At 38.9% G+C, this 24,106-nt stretch overlaps 1 protein-coding gene across 1 annotated transcript in view; it reads left to right on the forward strand.

Annotated features, from left to right (window-relative positions):
- The first annotated feature begins 11,610 nt into the window (after positions 1-11,610).
- ZNF804B (zinc finger protein 804B) overlaps positions 11,611-24,106 on the forward strand; it is a 544,519-nt gene continuing 532,023 nt past the window's right edge. The window contains exon 1 of the mRNA XM_027574973.1: positions 11,611-11,718. Coding sequence (XP_027430774.1) covers positions 11,611-11,718 — 108 coding nt within the window. The remainder of the gene's footprint in view (positions 11,719-24,106) is intronic.

Genomic DNA, 24,106 nt, shown 5'->3' on the forward strand with positions numbered 1-24,106 from the left:
CTTCTGGTTCTATACAAGTTTTAGGATTATTTGTTCCATTTCTTTGAAAAAAGTGGATGGTATTTTGATGGGGATTGCATTGAATGTGTAGATTGCTCTATACAGTAAGTACTCATAGAGTTCACCTAGATTTAGTGACCATTACCATTTTACACCATTTGCTTTGTCTGTGTATATTCATACAGGCACATACATTTTTCTTATGAATTATTTGAAAATAAGTCACAGACATTTTGTCATTTCACCCTGAAATGATTCAGCTTGTGTGTCCTAAAAACATTCTCCTCTATAACCTGGGTACCATCCAAGATATTTTAACTTGATACAATAATATTATCCGACATGATTCCAACTGAAATTTCTCTAATTATTCTGGAGTATCTTTTACAGATTTTTTAAAACCTAGTATCCAGTCCAGAATAATGCATTACATTTCGTTCCCATGCTTCTAATTAAGCAAAAACGTCTGTATTTGCTATTTTTCCTCCAGAGAATCTTAAGCTTCATGAAAGCAGGAACCCCTGTGGCTTATCCTTCTTTGATCCTCCAAGGAGGCTGAGTGATATAGGATAAAAGGCAATGTGGCGTAGAGTCTAGACTTAGAGTCATGTGCATGAATCCCAGTTCTACCACTTCGTTCTGTGACCTTAAATATTCTCTAAATTTTCTGAGCTTCACTCTCCTTCTCTCTAAGAAAAAAAAAAAAGCCATATTACCCACATTAAAGCAATTGTTATAGAGATGAAATGATAGAATGAATGTAAAGTACCTGGCATGTGGGTGGCACTCCCACAAATATTTTCTCTTTCCAGCCTTCCCTCAATTTGTGCTGATAGTGAGTTTTTGCTATTTTTTTTTCAATATGCAGAGTGAGAATGAGAGGAAGAAAGAAAGGGAACTGTTCTGTCTGTTGATCTTAAAAATCTTTTTGTCAAGTATCATCTCCAAAGTGATAAGAACAGATTTTATAGCATTTCAGGTGTACTGAGATTCATTTTAAATTTGAAGGGTACACACAATAAGGTTGTATTTTAAAAGTGTGGCCCCTGGAAATCAGAAAGAATAAAGTTTAGAAAAGGCACCTTATGTTTAAATAAATGGTTCCTGTCCTTGAATGCAACATGGCAAAATTTCAAAAAAAGCTGGAAGAGGGTCTCAGCTACAGTGAATTGCCCTACCATCCTTCCAGACTCTTCTGGGATTCTGAGTGTCAACAGACATGACGATGACCACATTTCTTGGCATTTGCTGGCAGCAAGGTTCTCCTCTCTCTCCACGGCTTTGTCAAACCCGACCATCGTTCTGGAACTAGGGAAATGAGAACACCAAAATGCTAAGGAAACAGCAGAGACTCTGGTTTCCCTTTCTTTTGGATTCCATCATCTGAGTCTTTCTCCACCTCCTGGGCTTCTGGGACTCTTCCTCGAGGAGGAGGAGGAAGAGGAGTGTGGAATGAACGGGACTGGGGACTTTACGATGGGAGATTTATGGATAGGTCTCATTCGACTCGTGAGTTTCAGGATTACTGTGGGAATGCTGTCTTTCTTTTGATGACTCGGGGCAACAACAGTCAGTATCAGTGGTTTCTCCATGCTGTAGTTTTCATTAATCCAAGCTACTGAACTGACACTTTTTTTATTCATAAGGCATATCTTGGTAATACTTTTTAAATAAATCTGTGGGGTCATTTTGATTTCTTATCATTTGACCTGTATTCTCATAATTCACGGGATTAAATTTAGCTCTCTGTCTTACTGGTGTCTTTTTGCAAAATTAGTTATGGAATCTAAATCTGAGGGAAGCTTCCCCTAATTTGTTTTCTTGGCTGATTAAATAATCATCCCTGTCTTTGTTATTTGATCTGTTAGGAGGCAGTCCTGAAAACAGTACACCTTCTGCTTCAGGGACTATAGGATCCTTTACTTAGTCACAACCCACTTTGTAACGCTGTAGGGTTCATTTTAAGCAGGAGCGTATCACAATCATAAGGATTTTAAAGATGCTGCTAAGGAAAGAATGCTCTCTTTCTTTCTCTCTCTTCAACTCCTTTCCTCCCTCCCTCTTTTCCTTCTAATCTTTCCCTCTTTCTTTTTTTTTTGGTATGCTTTAAGCACAAATAGAACTTCACATCTGAACGTTTGTATTTACTCTCAGATTTACCACTGCGAAAATGCTAAAGGTCTTCATCTGTTTACCGTGATTTCCTATGCCTGTGCAGGTAAACTATGCCTTCAAGAAACTAGTTTGAAACAGTTATCCTTAGTAGAAAATGTCACTAACAGTTAAGACCTAGGAAAAAAGAAACTGATAAAAGAGGTCTATGTAGTTGGGTCACCTTGGAATCAGGCACTTGGTGATTCTCAAACTTCTCATTGGAGCCCTTCAGTGAGCGTGGCCCAGCCATGGGTTGGCCAGTTTCCTGGGGTTGTGGTTGGAGTCTGAATCACGTACTGATTAGAGGCAAACACAAAGAATAACTAGCTGTATTTGGAGACATGAGCTGAGTTAGATATTAACTGGTTGAAAAATGTTGCTTTTCTCTTTTTTAAATTTCAAAACTTTAAACCTCTATTAAGCTAAATATTAGGGTAAAGTGGAACAGACCTATAAAAGTGAAAAAAGACCAGTATGAGAGAAGCAATGCAATTAGCAAACCAAATAACAGAATTTAGAATGAAAGAAATTAGTTGGAGGCATGTTTTGGAAACAAAAAACTATATTAAAATTTGTACTTTCTGAAGACTTTCTCAAAAAGTGTTTTGCTTGAAGAATTTATTTTAAAGATTTCATAGCTCTATTACCATGATAATTTATTTTAATGAAAGACAATCACAATATATCTGTAGACTCTTTCATGTACACATACGATGAAACCAGAAAATGCAGAGCTGCTTTCCTTTCTGGCTCTGCGGTGGTCCGGGTCAGCATGGCGCCTGCACCTGGGTCCTGGGTTTCTGGGCTGCTAGCTTCTGGCCACAGCGGGGACAGCCTGTGGTGAGTGGTGCCCACAAGGAGGAGGGCTCAGCTCCCAGGAGGAAGTCCCTCACCTGCTTCATCCTTCTTCTTGGGCTGGGGCTGAGCATGATGAACGCTTCCCTGAAGAGCAGGAGACATCCACGTTTATCACCTCACCTCCCTTTTCACATCAGATCCAACCCCTTTGCTGGCAAGATGGTAACCATATTCTATTCCTAACCCTCATGTGAATCCACTTCCAAATGGCGATGAAGGTGAATAAGGAGAACGGGGGACTGCCGCCCAGGCACAGAGACCACAGCACGGGTCTGCGCATGGATCAGAAAAGCGCAGGGGACTTTAAGCTCACCGGTTTTACTTGTATCAAATCATGAGCAGTGTACTGATCTTCCATCCCTTTGCTTGTGGCAGAAGAATGGCCTAAATAAATAAATTAACTAGCTAACTTAGTCACAGGAGAGGAAAGCTCAAGAAACAAACAAAAAACCCACCAGAGAGCCAGGCAGTGGGAGACTAGCTCTCTTTCCAATTTGTGTGACTTGCCTATTTTTAAGCTTCCCGGAGCCCTGGTATCTTCATCTGTAAAATAAGCGTGTTAATTTTTAAAATATACTTTTATTAAAGATTGATTTTTGTAAGCTACATTGTGGCAGTGAGCAAATCATATGATGAATAATATTTGCTCCCCAGGATCCAACTTTGTTTCCCTTCCCTTACTAATCCCCAAAGGTAATCACCAAGCTGACTTCCAACATCATAAATTAGTTTTTGCCTGTTTTTGAATTTACATAAATAGCATCGGATGTTAGGTACTTCTTTGGTTTGGCTGCTTTTGTTCAACTGGATGTCCATGAAATTCATTCATTTTCTTTTTTGTAGCAGCTTGCTTAATTTTACTCCTATATTATATTCCACTGTATGAACATACTACAATTTTTATCTATTCCACTGTTGATGAACATTTGGGTTGTTTCCTTTTGGGAGCTATACTGAATAATTCTTCAATGAACATCCTTGATTGTGTATTTTGGTGATATATGTGTGCATGCCACAGAATTGCTAGTCATAAATTATATGAATACTCAACTCTAAGAGATGTTACCAACAGTTTTCTAGAGTTGTTATATTAATTTAAACATATAATATATTCAAGTTACACTTATTCCTTAGCCTTGCCAATTCTTGGTACTGGGAGTCTCCTTAATTTTAGCCATTTGGGTGGGCGTGTCCTAGTATCTCATTGAATCTTCAGTATACAACTCAAAGAATATTTACAAACAAATTTGCACACACATAATCACTTCCCAGATCAAAATGGGGTTGGCAAGACTCTAGAAGGCTCTCTCGTATCCATTCTCAGTGAATATACTCTGCCCAAGAAACGACCACTATCTAACTTACATGGTAGACTACTTCTGCCTGTTCCTGAATTTTATGTTAAAAGGAATCAATTTCTAGTCACTTGTCTCTCAATTCATTTGCTCATTTTTTATGTCTGTAATATTAATCAGTGTATTATACTCAGTGTTAAATTTTAGTCATTCTGGAGGATGTATAGCGATATGTCATTGCTGTTTTAATTTGAATTTCTCTGATGAGTAATTATATTGAGCATTTTTTATGTTTATTGACTATATCAATACCTTTCTTGGTGTAGTGTCTCTGAAGTCCCTCTCTTACTTTCTCATTCTTTATTATTGATTTATATGAGTTCTTTATATATTGTAGATGGGAGTTCTTTATTGTGTCTCTGTATTGTCTATATCTTCTCCCATTTGTCTTTCACTCATAATATGGTGCTCTTGTTGAAAATTCTCATAGTCTAGAAAAAAATACATTCTATTAGTTGCCAATATTTAAATACTAGATTTTATATAAAAATATGGATTTCAATATTTCTTTTAAAATACTACAAGGATTCTGCAGCATCCTGCTTGAGGATTTCATATACCTAAGGCTCTATAGGAACTGCCCATATGAGATGCCCACCATGGTCCCTGTTGTTCTCTGCACCAGAAAAGCCTGAGTTCTGCTAACCAGACCTCTTTTGGCTTGATAGACTTAATCAGTGTGAGGGATAACAAATGTCTTTTGAGGGTCCCATCCTTAAGAATGCCAAATCTCTGGCCACCAAATAATAAATACTTTAGTGTAATTAAGTCCATAGGTTCTACAATAGTTAGCTTTTCAAGAATCAGAATACAATGCATGGAATTTGGGAGAAGCTAAGAGTTCAAATAATGTTTAATAATAGTGGCATTATTTTAGTTTAAGTAGAAGAATTAGTGGAATTTGACCAAACGTGTCTTAGACCTAAAGAAACAAAAATATTTGCAACCAAATTTCAGAATTTCTCATGTATGTGTTTGTGTACACACACAATATATTACTATGGAAATAACTGTGGTAACTAGCAGGTTAAAATAGAAAACACTTACTCATTTACTTCCCACATACCAATTAAGAGCTTCTGTATTCGCCCGGTATTTAAGTGTTAGAACCACAGAGCGGACAAAATAGAGGAGTTCCCTGCTTTCATAGCTGTCATTCAAAAATGAGAAATAATCAAAACCTAGATACACAATAAAATATTAAAGTATATAAAAGCTTAACATGTTAAAAATAGGTTCTTATAGTAATCAAAACAGTGTGGTATTGGTGAAATGATAGATAAATAGATCAGTGGAACAGACTAGAAAACCCAGAAATAGACCCATGCAAAAACAGCCAACCAATCATTGACAAAGGAGAAAAAATAATTCAGTTCTTTTCAACAACTCGTGCTGGAACAACTGGACTTCGACATGCAAAAAAGAAAAAAAAATGAATCTAGACAAAGACCTTACATCTTCCACAAAAATTAGCTTAAGATGGGTCATGGACCTAAATGTAAAGTCTAAAACCATAACACTCTTGGAAGATAACATGGAGGGAAATCTAGGTGACTTCAGGTTTGGTGGTGACTTTTTAGGTACAACACTGAAAGCACACTCCATGAGAGAAAAAATAATAAATTGGACAATATTAAAATTAAAACCTTCTGCTCTGCCAAAGACACTGGTAAGAAATGACAAGAAAAGCCACATATTGGGAGAAAACATTTGCAAACATATATCTGGTAATGGAGTGGTATCCAACGTATACAAAGAGCTCTTAAAACTCAACAAAAAGAAAGTGAGTAACCCAATTAAAAAATGGGCAAATGATGTGAACAGACACCTAACCAAGGAAAATATGCAGATGGCAAAGAAACATATGAAAAGACGTTGCATCATACGTCATTAGAGAGTTACAAATTAAAACAATAGTGAGATGCCACTACACACCTATTAGAATGGCTAAAAAGACAAAACACTTGACCACACCAGATGTGGTGAGGACATGGAGCACCAGAAACCATCATCCATTGTTGGTGGCGATGCTAGATGGTGGAACAGTCTGGAAGTGTTTTGACAGTTTCTTACAAAATTGAATATAAGATCCAGTGGTTGCATTCCTTGGTATTTATCCAAAGGAGTGGAAAAGTTATGTCCACACAAAAACCTGCTCATGAATGTTTATGGCAGCTTTATTCATAATTGCCCAAACTTGGAAGCCACCAAGATGTCCTTCAACCAGTGAATGGAGCAACAAACTGCAGCACATCTCCACAATGTGTGTTAGTTTCCTAAAGTTGCTATCACAGAGCAGGTGGGGTTGCTTCAACAACAAGAATTGTCACACAGTTCTGAAGCTAGAGGTTTCAAATCAAGATGTTGGCAGGATTGGTTCCTTCTGAGTGCCGAGAGGGAGAATCTGTTCCATGTCTCTCTCCTTGATGGTGGTGTGCTGGTGATCTTCTGCATTCTTTGGCCCGTGGAAGCATAATTCCAGTCTTCACGTGGCAATCTCCCTGTGCCTCTGTCTCTGTGTCTAAAGTTTCCCTTTTTAAAAAAATAAGAACACAGTCATATTGTAGTCGGGCCCACCCCAAGGATCTCATGTTAACTTGATCATCTGCAAAGACCCTTTTTCTACATAAGGTCACATTCACAGGGCATCAGGACTTCAATATTTGGGGGGAGGGGTACCATTCAACTCAGAATATTAATGGGATACTGTTAAAATATTCCATTATTCCAGCAATAAAAAGAAAAGAGGTATTAGCCACTAAAAGACATGAAGGAAACCTAAATGTATATTTCTGAATGAAAGAAGCCAATCTGAAAAAGCTATATACCATAAAATTCCAACTATATGACATTATTGAAAAGGCAAAAACAGGGAGAGAGTAAAAAGATCAGTGGTTTGCCAGGGATTCAGGGGGATGGAGGGATGAATAAGTGGCACACAGGTGATTTTTAGAGCAGTGAAACTATTCTGTATGACACTGTAATGGCAGATGTACGTGTGCCATAGAATTAGAAATGTCATATAAATGACATTATATATTTGTCAAAAACCCATAGAATACAGAGCACAAAGAGTGATCCCTAATGTAAACTATGGACTTTAGTTAATAATATTGTATCAATATTGGCTCATCAATTCTAACACACGTACTACAACAAAAGGAGGATGTTAACGGGAAAAACTATGTGTGTTGTGGGGTGCTGAGAGATATATGGGAACTCTCTATACTTTTTGCTCAAGTTTTCTGTAAGCCTAAAACTTCTCTAAAAATTACATTCTATTAATATACTTGAAAACCCCCACCATTTTCTGTGGTAGAGAAATCCCAGATAGCTCCATAGCTTGAGTAATCAGGAAGGGCCTCTCTGAGCACCATGAGGATCAGGGGGAGACAGGCACACAGTAGAAGAAAATGAGCAGGGACTGAAGTGAGCAGGGCTTTTTAAACAGAGTGTCATTTGGATTTTATTCTGGGTATGATAGGGTTTAATAGGGAAATGTTAGGATATGATCTATGTATCAAAAATATTACTCTGGGAGCACCTGGGTGGCTCAGTTGCTTAAGCGCTGACTCTTGATTTCTGCTGAGGTCGTGATCTCAGGTCTTGAGTTCGAGCCCTAGGTCAGCTCTGCACCAGGCGTGGAGCCTCTTGAGATTCTCTCTCTCTCTCTCTCAAAGTAAAATATATATAAATATCACTCTGGCTGTTGGATGTAGAGAATATATTACATATGGAGGCAACCCTGGGAGCAGGGAGATTGGTTAGGAGGGTACTGCTGTAGTCCAGGCAGGAAGTGATGATGGTTTGGACTAAGGTTGGGCAGCCGATGTGGAAATAAGGGCATCGACTAGGGATGTGTTTGAGAAAGGTAATGGAAGAGAGAATTTCTCCACTCTGTCAATCATCTGTGACATAGCCATGAATCTGGAAATATGTGGAAATGTCAAATTGGTTATAGGCTGAAATCCATGCCCTTTGCCATTCACATCTCCTTCCATGGAATGAAAACTCATCAGATCAAATATTACTTTAATATAAATGGGCCTTGCAAAATTGCACATGATGTTTGCTTTTCATAATGTTTGTTGTAATAGATTTTGACCTGTATCTAAGATTCATTTAATATGGGCTTAAAGTGTTTTGCTTTCCTTTCACTTTCTCTGAAAATTTTTAATTATTGAAGTTAGAAAAAAAGTGTCTCATTTAGCAAAGAGAGAAGTTAATACAACTGAGCAACTCTGCAAATAAAAACACTTATGTTTCTGTTCTTTAGATTGGGTACACCACATCTGAAATATAGACCAGCAATGATGGGGAATTGTTGAATATGATGAAATCACACAGATAGATATCAATCACAACTTGTCAAGGAGAAGAAAGGAGTTGTTTTTGTTATTGTTGTATATTTTAAAAACTATTCTTAAAATTGGCTGAGAGTAACAAATGTGTCAGTTTTTGCCTTGATATTTTAAGATGGATGACAAAGAATTAGAAAGCAAAGGATACCATAACTGACTTAAAATATGGCAAATTAACAGAAGAACTGGTATCATTTTAAAGAAGAAAGGCCACAAAAATTAAATTATTTTAAAGAAATTTAGAAAAATTACTACAGTCTTTGAAATATTACCATAAAAGGGGATTACTTTGTTTCCTGTGGGGAAACTCAAATGCACATAGGATAATAGTCAAATGAACAAGAATGTCATACTTTGAATAAGAAAATAATACAATAGGATCGTATATGCGAATTGTATACTTTTTGATTACTTGTCAGTTATTTCATTTTAGAAGAATATACCTTATTCTTAGTAATTAAGCATTATTAGGAATTACATTTGCCTAATGAAGAAGGGATAGTATCCTTGGAGCTATTAGTCACAGCATGTGACATCATTGATTTTTCTAGTCCATTCAAGGGTGCTTACACTTAGGTCCTCAATGCTTACTTACATTTATGAAGAGTGAAATAGTCTAGACTGAGCTGCACTATCTTCTTTTAAAAATTCTACTTCATTCATTTTTTTTGGCAAAGCTTTTTCCTGATTTTGAAATTTCACTGCTTGCAAATACCTTGTTTTCTTTGTATAGAATGTATCTAATGTCTATACATGGGTAATACTCTCAGTCTGAGGAAACATTTTGCACTTCTAAGTTCAATAAACATGACATTGTTAACCATGTCAGTCTTAACAGAAAGGAAAACATGGATGTGTTGTATCTATTGTCACTGCTCTATAATTTTTTATTTCAGAAGTTCTTACCAACAAAATAAACAATCCTACAAGATTTATATTGCACCATGTCAGTTTCAGTAATTTTCAATTCAAAGTTTGCAAGGAATTGGCATTTTGCCTTACAGAAACACTTTTAAAGAGTATCTAAAACCTTTAGAGTGAGAAATACATCTATGTGTTTAATAAAATAGTAAGGATATAAACTATTGGAATCATGTAAACAAAAAGTCAGGTCTTTATTGGGTAGTTACAAAAATTATATTAGTCGGATTTTTATTTTTTATTTTTTTATTTTTTTTTTTTGCTTAAGAGTTTTATGAGTTGCCTGAATAGGAAAAACTGAATTATCTGTTTTCTTCGACCTGTTTCTGTCATTTGTGAAAGGTCCTCAGGGTCAACTAGGATGCCAGTGGAGCATTGTGGGAGACAGAAGAGGAAAAAACTGGGGCTTTAATCTTGCATTAAGTCCAGTGGTAAGGCAAAAGGGGAAGGAGGCCACGCTTCCTCTTCTTCCCAGCAGAGCCCTGGCCGAGTGGGACCAGAGGGACCGCAGAACCCCGCTAAGTCAGCGCAGGGTGGAGAGCGCACACTGTCTCCTGACTCCGGAAAGGCTTCCTTCTCTTTTCAGAACACATTTCTGCACAGGTCATTTATTCTCAGGGCAGCTCGCTCCCCGGTGGCTTAATTTACAGTAAATGATCTAACGTCGGTTAAGAAGCACCGCTGAGGGATGATTGTTCAGGGTTGTGGAGACGAAAACATCCTATACAAACCCCAAATATCTGACTCTTTAAAGGCACCGAAAGACTTGGAAGTGACCGTTTCTAATTCTGGAGACACACACACACACACACACACACACGTATGCATGTTTCGTTTCGATTCCTTATGTAAGTTTTCGATCTAAAACTTCTTTCCTCCTGCATCCATTACCTATCATTGCGCATCTAACCCGTCTGCCTTATTTGGGACTGCACAGCTCGTCCGTACAGCCGGCTGGGGAGCTGTTGCTTCTGCGAACGCCGCCGGCAGCCGGAGCGCTGAAAAATGCTGAAGGCGAGCAGGCAGCGAAAGAGTGCGGAAAGCGCTCTCCTCCTGCTCGTCTCCTCCACCGCCGCCCTCCCTAGTCGCCCCGGGCCCTCGCCTCTAAACCCGGCGCGAAGTTGGCCCGGAGACGGGGCAGAGGGACCAGGCGGCCGGGGCGGCGGATGGCAGGATGCCGACGCGGCGCGTCCCGCAGCCGCCAGAGCCTCCGGCCGCCGCCGCCGCAGCTGTCACCTCCTCGCGCGGCCGCCCGGCTCTCCCCTCGCGTCCAGCCGACGGCTTGGAGCGGGGAAGCTAGACGCTCCCGCTCACAGGTCGCCGCGTCCCCAACTCCCGGTCCTCACCCCAGCCCGCGCGTTGCCTCCTGCGCCTCCGCCCCCGCTACTGCAGCGGGGGCAGCGGTGTGGCGCTCCCCAGGACCGCCCGCCACTCTCCGGGGCACACCGCCGCCGCCGCCGCCGCCGCTGCTGTCCGGCGCCGCAGCCCACAGCCCGCGGCCCAGCCCGCGGACGCCCCCGGCCAGGCGACGGGGACCCGCGCCTGAGCATCCCGGGGCGTGCGCTGGGTGCGAAAGCGGGAGGGGGGGGAGGAAAGGGGGCGGAGGAGTTCCTGATTCCCCGGCGGACCCAGGAAGTTGTCCTTAAAAAAAAAAAAATTATATCGCCGGCCCGTGGTTGAGCAGCCCCCTCGTCAGAGCAGCATGTGGACTGGCTCGCCGGGTCCCCTAAGTGCTGTGTGGCTGCCGCCGCCGCCGCCGCCGTCAGAGCTGCCGCTGCCGGCCGCAGGGGCCCCGCGCGGGGCGAGGAGCGGGGACGCGCGGCCGCCGCGTCCCCTGCTTGCTGCTGGCCGCTTCTTCTCGGGAGGTGGCAGTCACTGCTGCTGCTGAGAAACCAGCCCGCATTTCCACGGCTGGTCGTCTGGTGAGGAGTTGAGACTCTGCGCCTCCTGCTTGGACCCACATGGCTTGTTACCTGGTCATCAGTTCGAGACATCTCAGCAATGGGCACTACCGGGGCATTAAAGGAGTCTTCAGAGGGCCCCTCTGCAAGAACGGATCTCCCTCTCCGGTAACCTGCGCGCACGCACACACACACACACACACACACACACACAGACACACAGACACACACGCGCGCGCGCGCGCGCGCGCGCGTCAAAAAGCAAGATAAACAAAAAGAGATATTGTCCTGGTACAATGAGTGGGGGGTGGTGGAAAACTACCTTACCCATGAGTATATTGTGTCTGTTTTTACATTTTATTGACAGGCTGTTACACACTGAGGGGTGCGTGTTTACATGTATATGTTCAACACAGTCATTAGCATCTGTAGTGCTGTGGGTACAAATATTTACCGAACGCAGTTAACTGCAGGGCTGTGAGGGTAGCTTCTGTGAGCTATGTCAAGTTACGAATCTGCTGATTTGGGCAGTGTAGAAAGTTTGAGTGGCACTTTATAACCATGCTTTGTGAAGTCATCAGTTGGGATGAGTTAAATAATGCTGCTGTTACTTTATAAGAAAAAAAACTTTTTAAAGATTTTGCATCGAGGTAATGACGGACGGAAAGGTGTTGGATGCCAGCACTTGATATAAATCTCATGCTTAACTGTGTAGGTTCTTTAAGGAATGTGGAAGAGTCCTTTGTGGAAACATGAAGTGGATAGCTTGCGGTATTTGGTACAAATGTATTTACATGCAATTGGAGTGATCACTCAACTTAGTGCACAATTACTTTACTATTTGATTTATTCAAGTATTTTTTTTGTAAAATAATTTTGACCAGACTCTAGGACTTTGATATATTATTAATTTATTAATTGGCACATGCTATAGACTAATGTTTTATGGATTCAAATGTATTTCAAAAAAATGTCATGACATATTAGGAAAAAAAGTTTGGGATTATTAAGTTTTCTGGTTTAATCGAAAAACCAGTATTTTAAGTCTGGATGATATAAAGAAGGAAAACTTAAGTTGCCTGATTTTTATTTATTTATTTTTTGCACTTTTCATCATGGTTTAATGCTTCATTAGCCTGAATTATTTGAAACTGCAATATGTCTTTAAAACTTTTGATTAAGGACTATATGTGATTTGCATGAGAAATTTAAAATCAGAAAGTCCAAGTACCCAGAGCTATCACTAGGACTCCTAATTATGACAAACCAGTGCCTCACATATTTTTATGCACTGTGAATGTGGGTCGTGGCAATCCCTCCCACCCCCTCAACTACATGGTGCTGAAGCAGAAGTGTTAGAATGGAATATACTGTTTATATTGACACTTACAATTAAACTCTTAGGGTTAGAGGGGTCTTGGAGAGTTTTAGTTGAAAAAAGCCCACATTCAATCCTTCTGAGCGGCTGGTCTGAATCCTTTCTATTTTTAAAGATTCTCTGGATTGGCGTTTCTGCAGTCTCAGCAAACCACCTTAATGTTTAAGAACCCACAGTGTCAGAATCTTCCTTATAGCAAACTTAAATAGATTTATCAAGTTTTTCTTTGAGCTCATTTCGTCTTGAAAACCTAGAATGTTCCACTTTTCTCCAAGGTATTAGTGTTCAACGCTTTGATAATCTCTGTGGCTATGTACCAAAACCCTCTCTTTGGTTATGGACATCTGAACTGGGTAGTGTGTTGTAGTCTATATGCTTCAACAGTTCACAGGATAAAGGAAAAATTACTTCATAGTTCTTACATTGTTCAGTTCTACTTAAGTTTGTTAGAATATGGAATTAATCTTCCCAAATCTAAAGGGCTTGTAGAGGAAATTTCTGTCACATGGTCAGAAGGGGTCCTTCCTTCTCCACTGTGGTCACTCATCTCCCGGAAGCCTGATGGATGCCCCAGGGACGGACACATGAATGTGGTTATGACAAGACAGCCCATAACCAACATGTCTCTGCTGGCTGGCCAGGTGCTCACACCTCCAGGACCCTATTCCTATTCACTGCTGGGCTCATTTTTATAAAATACTAATTAATTTTCTTTTATCTAGGTGCTACACTTTGACTCATGGGATTGTTCTCTCCAATACTTTCACATTTGATTGTACTTAAATTACATTTGCATCATTCAAAAAATAGCCAAGTTAGTCATGGACTAACATGGACTTCCTACACCTGATTTATTTTGTCTTTGTTTACATTTTACTATGGAATTTGAATGACTTTTTCCAGGTTTCAGTAGTTTCTCACATGAGCTAGGCAGTGTGTGAAAAATTGATGTTCATTCATTCTCTGTCACAGGCAGGTTTTTGAGACGTCATTGCCTTCACATTATATGACACTTAGTCTTTCTTCCTAAATTAAAATAAGTCACTGCCTTCTGAGTCCTAAACCCTTGAGCATTTAAGTAAGTTTCCTAGTATAGATGAGTGTATGTTTGCCTTCTTTATTAGTGAGTTGTGAAGCACAAAGCTAAAAATTGGGGTTATGCCTCATTTCTTTTTTTATATTGAGCAATACACACCCCCCAATTACTTTCAGGTTGACAGACATTTACTGATTTTTTTCATCAACATAAATATTAAACTCACAGATCCATAAGATAAGGTCATTTATTTTTTCTTAAAACACATTATCTACTCTGACAATACCTTTTTATTATTTTTTTTTTCAAATTTTATGCCCAGAATGTCTCAAACTAACTTCTACATCATTGACTTGGATTATTTCCACTCATTGAGACTCAGTTTATCTGGGACTCTGGACTGGGATACAGTCATTAGTTGATTTAACTCACTCTTACTAAGGTCTGCAATACTTCAACTTTGGTTCTTACTCTTTTAATCCAAGTGTCCTTTCTATTTTAATCCATACTTTCCTTTTTAATAGAGCTGTTTAAAAGTAGCACATAACACGATTATCGAATGAGACTATTTTGTAACTTTATTATAGAAAAGAGAAAAGCCACAATTAATTTTTGATGTAAGGAGACAGATCAGAAGAAATTATACTTACTATCAGAAGAGATTCTCCTTACATTATATATATATAACATATACATATATAGAAAAATATATATATAGTCTTCTGATATTAATCTAGATAACATGAATTTAGCATTTCAGTGTCTTCTGGATGTAATTCTGCACTTATATATTTAAAGTAGTTATATATATTTGTCTTGTTCAAATCACATGCCTGTAGAATCTAGACACGTGGTATTAAACTGACAGCACAGGGGAAATGATTATATTTATATACATTTTTATTTCAAAGGATTTCATTTAGGAAACATTGAATCTTTGCATGGAGTTCTTATAATAGATACTTAGTGGGATACTTGAGAAATAAATAAAGCATTTTACCCCCAAACAATTTTTGCAGATCAGCTAACTGGAAATCCTGGAGTGAAATTCAGCTCCTATCTTCAAAGTGAACACATGCAAATGTCTTGTCTGTTGCATCTCTTTTCTTTTGGAGACATGATATGAAAAAAAAAAAAAATAGCATACTGCTCTTCATCCTAATTAGAATGTGAATAATTGATGAGATAGTTTATGTTACTTTAAATCCAGGATAGGTTAAAGAAAAGAAAAGAAAAATGAGAGTATTACATAGTTCTTTGTACACCATTGAGTATTACATAGTACTTAATGGTAAAAGTCTCTAATTCTAGAAAGTAAATTTGCACCCTCTCACATTTTAGGATATTTATCCCCCACCCTATCACAACTCTGAAATAAAATGACTGAATGATGACTTTAAAAATCCATATGATATACACATACACTTGTATCCATATTTGTCAATACCCACACATAGGCATACAGATACAATGTTATCAGTGCTCAAACCTGAGAAGCCACCTATGTGTTACATTGTGAATTCTTTTACCATCAAATATGCTAACTGTAAAACTTTGTTATCGTAATTGAAGTATCCATAAGAAAACAGTCTATAAGTGAATTCATTTTTTTGTGTGTGTGGACTTCTACATTCTTCTATCACCATGTTTGAGTTCAATGAAACAAATAATATCCTCTACATAGTGCCAAAATTATGTTTGAATTTATTCATAGTTATTTTTTGTAATGACAAATATTGCCTCAAATTTAGATTCGAGTATGGTTTTTTACTTAATTTGTGTGTGGTTAATAGTATGACTATCATCCAAGTTACCGACTGACGAAATATTAATAATAATCAGAGTTGTATATTTTATCCGTGGTGCACGTTTAGCTTATTACCACTCTTTTGAAGCTTACATAGAGCGGTACTTCTTAAGAAGTGCTTATTCCTGAGAGTACCATAGTTAGATGTCTGCAATTATCTGTTTCTGGAGATGCCTATACCTTTGGATATGAAGGAAATTTGGGGAATTTTCATCTGAGCAACAGATCAGGGTCCCTGGATTTTGTTGTTGTTTGTATTTTGTTCTGGTTAGTGATCTCGTTATAAATTATACATCTGACAAAAGTGCCTAATGGAAGGAGGTGGCATACAAAGAAACTAGCATTTCAAATGGACTAAAAAATCATATAAAGTTCTCTTTTAAACGCATATGTATAAATGAAAAAAGTTCTAGAAACAAATTACCTTGAAGGTACATCTCTTGAGAGAACTCCTTCCGTGAAGCAATGAGTGCAGACCCAACCTTGTTGTTTCTTCTAATGCCTATACTCTTGTGTTGTGTGTTTTCATTATGTTTACTAAGTCAATGTTAAACACATCTAAAAATGCTCTCAAACTGATCCACTTTTCATGTGCCAAATATAATTATGAAGATGTAGTCTCCCATAGAGAAGTCACCTATGTTCTCTTTTGGAATTCATGAGTAGGCTAATGCTGCCTTTCATACTGAAACTTGTAGATATTTACAATAAAGACGATTCAGGTATGATTCTTATAATACATGTTTTCTTTGTTATGACAAATAGTGTATTAAGCAAACTCCTTTCTTCTCACTGCCTTTTCAACCCTTCTTCTTTCCCCCAACTAACTGATTTCAGAAACTTGTAGTTGGCATTTATGCTTTCAATTTGAAGTGTCAAGGTTTTTAGGTCTTAAATTTGTGTGTATCTGCCTTTGGAAAGCTCTTGTGGTAAGAAGAATCAGATGAGTATTTAAATGGTATAGTTCGTGACTTTTATTAGATTATACTACATTTATTTCATGATTAAATTTTGATAGATCAAATCCTCTGATTTGTTTCTTTTAGACATATAGTTAAGATAACCTCTATTTTAAATTTCTCCTCCATAATTTGGAGACAAAATTAAAATAAAACATATTGGCATCATGTAGATTAAATGAGGATGGTATTTAACATATAACTTGATCATTTGTAGTTGAAAGAGTAGCTATGAGATCTTTGTTGTATAATGGATATGCACTATGATACATATTTTCCAGGTGATAAGTATTAACAGAGCTTGAAATATCAGTAGGTTTTAGGCTGTATTTGGAGCAAGGAGCAGAAAGAGTAATATATATTTCGAATAACTCTATGAAGTGCATTTCAGTGTGAATTTGGTTTGTTCAAAATACACATTGTCAGAATAATTCTTTAGTATGTATGTACATACTTTGTAGAAAGTAATTTGAATCAAAATTGAAGTAAAAATGCTACTTTGCTTGAAAATACCTTGGTTTTAACAAGTACCGTTTTTCAGGTAATCCTTATGGAAGGACAGGTGACAGCCTTTGGTAGATGGGTTTTTTGAGTCAGATTTACTTAGTGGATAAGGTGTGGAGAGAGAAATTAAATATTTGATGTATTTTCATGACAAAGTGTAGTTTTGATGATGATAGGATTATACCAATCACCAAGTTCCACAGTGTCCCTTGCATTGGAACTACTTACTGAACTTGAGAAGAAATTCTGGGAAGATGAGTCATATTATACCTTAGACAATATTCTCACTTGTAACTAAGACCTTGCTGGCTTACTGAAGACAAAAAATGCAAAAGAGTATTATATAGCATATGAAATGAAAAAGGGCTCTTAGAAATATTTACTCATGTATGATGTTACGTTTCCTGTGATAGCATGCATTGAACTAGTCCCTTCTTTCATTCAAATTTGATACCTAAAATCTCAACATATACTTCTGAAAAACTGATAATATCCTTTTCCTAACAGATAAAGAGAACTATTAGAGTTAGCTCTTTCTTTCTTTCTTTCTTTCCTTCCTTGGCTGGTAGGAAGCTCAGAGACAAATCTGTGGCTTAACAAAGCTGTGGGGGAATCAATGTTGGCATCCAGAACAGCACGCTATCCCCACCCCTGCTCATCTCTTATTCCCAGTTCAGCTTTTATCTTAATTTTATTTTCCATGGCTCTCATTCTTTTAAATTTATATTTTATTGTTTCAATGTATACAGTTTCTTTCAGATGACTTAGTTCTGTTGTGAACTTGCAAGTCAGGCTATAAATAAATAATAAAATATAGACTATCTAAATATAAGGATGCCACTCAGGCTTTTGTACTGGCCAGCTTTGACAATGATTCATGGAATCATTGAAAGTAGTCATTTTGTTCGTTTGTAGCAAGCATAATTAGGGCTGCCAATTTTTTGCTTTGACAATTGGCAAATCTCTTTTGGCAAATTTTACTTCACTTTAGTGTGGGTGTGGGAAGCAGGATATAGTTTATTTTGAAACGGCTACTGCCAGTTTGTTTTTTTTTCTAAACAATCTTTTCCCTCCCTGTTATTCCTCTTGCCATTGATCCTTATTCCTTTCGTTAACATGATGATTAGGTTTTTTTTTTTTTTTCAGTGTCTTTTTGGGCTTATGGGTAAATGTTGGCATGTATGTCTGACTCCAGAGGTACAGACCCCCTGCAACCGGTGAGAACCACCCCATTCTGTCTGCTTCCCAACTAAAGTGTACAAGTTTCTTCTCCGTTCACCGTCCACATTTAACTTTCATCTCTAGCTCAAAATTTAGAGCTTCCCTCATATCTCCATTCAGAACCTACCTACCAGTGTTCTTCCCCTGCCCACCTTCCCACAGCTATTACTCAGCACTTCACTTGTCCCATCAACCTCCTGAGCAACAAATCCAGTCAGTACCTCCCCACACACACATATGTCCTTTCCAGATCTCTCTCCATCTTGCAACGAATAATTATATTCCCTAACATTTTTCTTGGCAAGCAAAGCCTAGATGCGTTTCTTCTTTGTGAATGAAGTATCATGTTCTAACCAGAAAATAACCCTGGACCCCCCCTTTTTTTGAATGAGGAAGGAAGGGATGGAGGCTCCCCTTAAGTCTGTCCCTTCCTATTAATTTGCTTCATCTAAACATGAAGTCAAGAGATGCCCTGGTGGCCATAGTAATTACATTCACATTATCTTTAAAATGTTCAGAGTCCCTGGATGATATCTAAGAGTCTTCATGATCCAGCCCCTATCTACGTCTTTTGTTTTACCTCTGTTTTTCCATCTGATCTTTGCTGTAGCCAGACCAAACGACTCAAGAGTTCTTGACTATGATGGGTGTTTCTAGACCTTTATTCCATTGCCCATGCTGTTCCCTCTGGCACAAATCCTCTTTTGGCCTTCATTGTTTGCATCATGTTTTATATATTCTTTCCGACCTAACTGAAGAGTTGGGTCCTCATGTGAGTTGACCGTGAGTTCTCTGTCATGAGTCAGACACTTCTCTTGTAGGCTGCCATCACATCCATTGCTTACCTTGATTATTACTGAACTGGAGTTTTTTCTTGGTCTCCATGTCAGTCATGGGATGTGAGATCCTTGAGGTCATATCTGCTGTTATCCTTATATCCCCAGAGCTGGGCACAGCTGGTGGTTCATTCTTGATTTCAATAGGGAAGAAAAAGATTTTGGTAGAAATTTAATTGGCGTAAATATGTTCCCTTTGGTCCCGCCGGTACCTGCATGAGGAAAACTTTCCCTTAGAGACTGTTTTCCCAAGTTAGGTCCCCAGGATCTTTGAGAATGCACACTGTTCTACTGATGGATTAAGTGGTCACTGTTTTCATGGTAATGCTTCTTGCTTTAATATCTACCAAGGTCATTTGGTCAATTGCTTCAAGTATAATTTAATACTTACTATTAACCCAAATTGCAGAGTGCTTTATTCCATGTAACCATTTCAGAACATTTTTGTTAAAGGCCACAAGGGACTGAAGATTGGCTATATATGAATACATGAGTTAGTTAAGCCATATTTTTCATTGGCACATATTTAATAGCTTCTGAGAAATGAATTACAAGTTAGGAACTTGATTATTCCCTTTCTATTTAGGAATGTATAATAAGGAGAAAAAAAACAGTGGTTCTTACACCTTTTCTTTCTTTCTCTGTCTCTCGCTCTTCCTTCCTCTCTCCTCCCTCTTTTCCTCCCTCCCTCCCTCCCTCCCTCCCTCCCTCCCTCCCTCCCTCCCTCCCTTCCTTCCTTCTTGCCTGCCTGCCTGCCTGACTCCTCTGCCTTCCCCTCCTCCTCCTTCTGCTCTCTCCTTCTCTCTCTGTCATTTCTTCTTTCTTTGAAAGAGAGACAATAATTCCCTGATCAGTTGTCACTATAGCCCTCGAGAAAGCACCATCCTGGAGTAACTGTGGGTGATTTTTGCATAATTGCCAATACTTTCCCATTGCTTGAACCTATTAGTCACACACATTCCAACAACATTTTGTTAGCATTTGTTCTTTCCTGGATCAGTCGAGATGTGGCCACTGTCAATAAGGGAAGCATGGACTTCTTCTAAACAAGGAATTTTAGCTAAAATAGGCAGCCCTCTAAGGTGGACATACATAGAGATAGTATTACTATCTGGGATGGAGAAATCAGGTTTATTGTATGGTCAGTTTCTTAATACAAATAAACTTTTTTTAACAGTTGTTAACAGATATTTGATTTCTTTGCCTTATTCATAAGATGTAAATATTGGAAGGGCCCTCAGCAATCTCGTTTAGGCTCCCACTATCTATTTTGAAAATATATCACTATGATAGACAATAACAGCTCCCCGAAGATGTTCATGTTATAATCCTCAGAACCTTCAAATCTGTTACACACATGGCAAAGGGGCTTTGCAGTTGTGACTAAATTAAGGATGTTGAGAACATTGTCCTGAATTATGCAGGTGGGCCAAGTGTAACCACAATGGCCCTTATAAGAGGGAGGCAGAAGTGTCAGAGTCAGAGAGCTTTGAAGATGCTATGCTGCCGGCTTCAAAGACAGAGGAAGTGGCCACAAGTCAAGGAATGCAGGCAACCTCTTGAAGCTCAGCAAGGCAAGTAAACGGATTCTCCCTGGAGCATCCAGGAAAGTCACAGCCCTGTTAGTATCTTGATTTTGGCCCAGTAAGACTTTTGACTTAATGGATTGAAAGACAATACATTTGTGTTCTTTGAAGCCAGTAAATTTGTGGTAATTTGTTAGAGCAGCCATAGGAAACAAATACAACCACTCTTAACATGGGTGAACACTTCCAGGGTTGGGAAGCCTCTGCTCACTAAAGTGATTGATCCGCTTGTGAGACTAATGGGATTAATGCTGAGTCTCCTGCCCCTACCCAGATGTCTCTGCCTCCCTCTTGCTTTTACTCACTATTCCTCATTCTGCCCTTTGGAAAAAGAGGATAGATCTACCCCCAGGACATGACATCCCTTCAACTATTCAGGGAGAGCTGGTGTATAGATTTTCACTCTCAAATCATGTGAAGGATTGAAAAATTTGTGAGAACTAATCTGCCCTGTACATCACTTGCATCCATCTCTTATACATTAATTGAAATTTCTGTAACTCAAAGTGCTTTATTTATTACACTTTTTAATGTAATACAAGTTTTGAAATATACTTGTAATTTTTGTATTCTTGAAAGATGGTAAACTCAATAGAACATTACGTACATTTAGAAAAATACTGTCCACACTTTCGACTACTTCCCCCAGATATTTCCCTTTTGTATTGTATCCATCAACTTTATGGAAGATGGACTTAAGAACACAAAAACCAGATCATTTCTTTTTTTTTTCTTTAAATTTTTTTATTGTTGTATCACCATACATTACATCATTATTTTGATGTAGTGTTCCATGATTCATTGTTTGGGCATAATACCCAGTGCTCCATGCAGAATGTGCCCTCTTTAATACCCATCACCATGCTAACTCATCCCCCCAACCCCTCCCCTCCAGAACCCTCAGTTTCTTTTTCAGAGTCCGTCGTCTCTCATGGTTCGTCTCCTCCTACGATTTACTCCCCTTCATTCTTCCCCTCCTGCTATCTTTTTCTTCTTCTTTTTTTTTTCTTAACATATATTGCATTATTTGTTTCAGAGGTACAGATCTGTGATTCAACAGTCTTGCACAATTCACAGCGCTCACCATAGCACATACACTCCCCACTGTCTATCACCCAGCCACCCCATCCCTCCCAACCCCACTACTCCAGCAACCCTCAGTCTGTTTCCTGAGATTAAGAATTCCTCATATCAGTGAGGTCATATGATACATATCTTTCTCTGATTGACTTATTTCACTCAGCATAACACCCTCCAGATCCATCCACGACATTGCAAATGGCAAGATCTCATTCCTTTTGATGGCTGCATAATATTCCATTGTGTATATATACCACTTCTTCTTTATCCATTCATCTGTCGATGGACATCTTGGCTCTTTCCACAGTTTGGCTCTTATGGACATTGCTGCTATAAACATTGGGGTGCACGTACCCCTTCGGATCCCTACCTTTGTATCTTTGGGGTAAATACCCAGTAGTGCAATTGCTGGATCGTATGGTAGCTCTATTTTCAACTGTTTGAGGAACCTCCATACTGTTTTCCAGAGTGCCTGCACCAGCTTGCATTCCCACCAACAGTGTAGGAGGGTTGCCCTTTCTCCGCATCCCGGCCAACATCTGTCATTTCCTGACTTGTTAATTTACCCATTCTGACTGGTGTGAGGTGGTATCTCATTGAGGTTTTGATTTGGATTTCCCTGATGCCGAGCGACGTTGAGCACTTTTTCATGTGTCTGTTGGCCATTTGGATGTCTCCCTTGGAAAAATGTCTGTTCATGTCTTCTGCCCATTTCTTGATTGGATTATTTGTTCTTTGGGTGTTGAGTTGGATAAGTTCTTTATAGATTTTGGATACTAGCCCTTTATCTGATATGTCATTTGCAAATATCTTCTCCCATTCTGTTGGTTGTCTTTTGGTTTTGTGGACTGTTTCTTTTGCTGTGCAAAAGCTTTTTATCTTGATGAAATCCCAATAGTTCATTTTTGCCCTTGCTTCCCTTGCCTTTGGCGATGTTTCTAGGAAGAAGTTGCTGCGGCTGAGGTCGAAGAGGTTGCTTGCTGCCTGTGTTCTCCTTTAGGATTTTGATGGACTCCTGTCTCACATTTAGGTCTTTCAACCATTTGGAGTCTATTTTTGTGTGTGGTGTAAGGAAATGGTCCAGTTTCATTCTTCTGCATGTGGCTGTCCAATTTTCCCAACACCATTTGTGGAAGAGACTGTCTTTTTTCCATTGGACATTCTTTCCTGCTTTGTCAAAGGTTAGTTGACCACAGAGTTGAGGGTCCATTTCTGGGCTCTCTGTTCTGTTCCATTGATCTATGTGTCTGTTTTTGTGCCAGTATCATACTGTCTTGATGATGGCAGGTTTGTAATAGAGCTGGAAGTCCGGATTTGTGATGCCGGCAGCTTTGCTTTTCTTTTTTAACATTCCTCTGGCTATTCGGGGTCTCTTCTGGTTCCATACAAATTTTAGGATTATTTGTTCCATTTCTTTGAAAAAGTGGGTGGTATTTTGATGGGGATTGCATTGAATGTGTAGATTGCTGTAGGTAGCATTGACACCTTCACAATGTTTCTTCTTCCAATCCATGAGCATGGAATGTTTTTCCACTTCTTTGGGTCTTCCTCAATTTCTTTCATGAGTATTTTATAGTTTTCTGAGTACAGATCCTTTGCCTCTTTGGTTAGATTTATTCCTAGGTATCTTATGGTTTTGGGTGCAACTGTAAATGGGATTGACTCCTTGATTTGTCTCTCTTCTGTCTTGTTGTTGGTGTATCGGAATGCCACTGATTTCTCTGCATTGATTTTATATCCTGCCACTTTCCTGAATTCCTGTATGAGTTCTAGCAGTTTTGGGGTGGAGTCTTTTGGGTTTTCCACATAAAGTATCATATCATCTGCAAAGAGTGAGAGTTTGACTTCCTCTTGGCCGATTTGGATGCCTTTGATTACTTTTTGTTGGTCTGATTGCTGTGGCTAGGACTTCTAATACTATGTTGAATAGCAGTGGCGATAGTGGACATCCCTGCCGCGTTCCTGACCTTAGGGGAAAAGCTCTCAGCTTTTCTCCATTGAGAATGATATTCGCTGTGGGTTTTTCATAGATGGCTTTTATGATATTGAGGTATGTACCCTCTATCCCTATACTCTGAAGAGTTTTGATCAAGAAAGGATGCTGTACTTTGTCAAATGCTTTTTCTGCATCTATTGAGAGGATCATATG

Source organism: Zalophus californianus, chromosome 12 (genome assembly GCF_009762305.2).
Source record: "Zalophus californianus isolate mZalCal1 chromosome 12, mZalCal1.pri.v2, whole genome shotgun sequence".
NCBI classification, from domain to species: Eukaryota; Metazoa; Chordata; class Mammalia; order Carnivora; family Otariidae; genus Zalophus; species Zalophus californianus.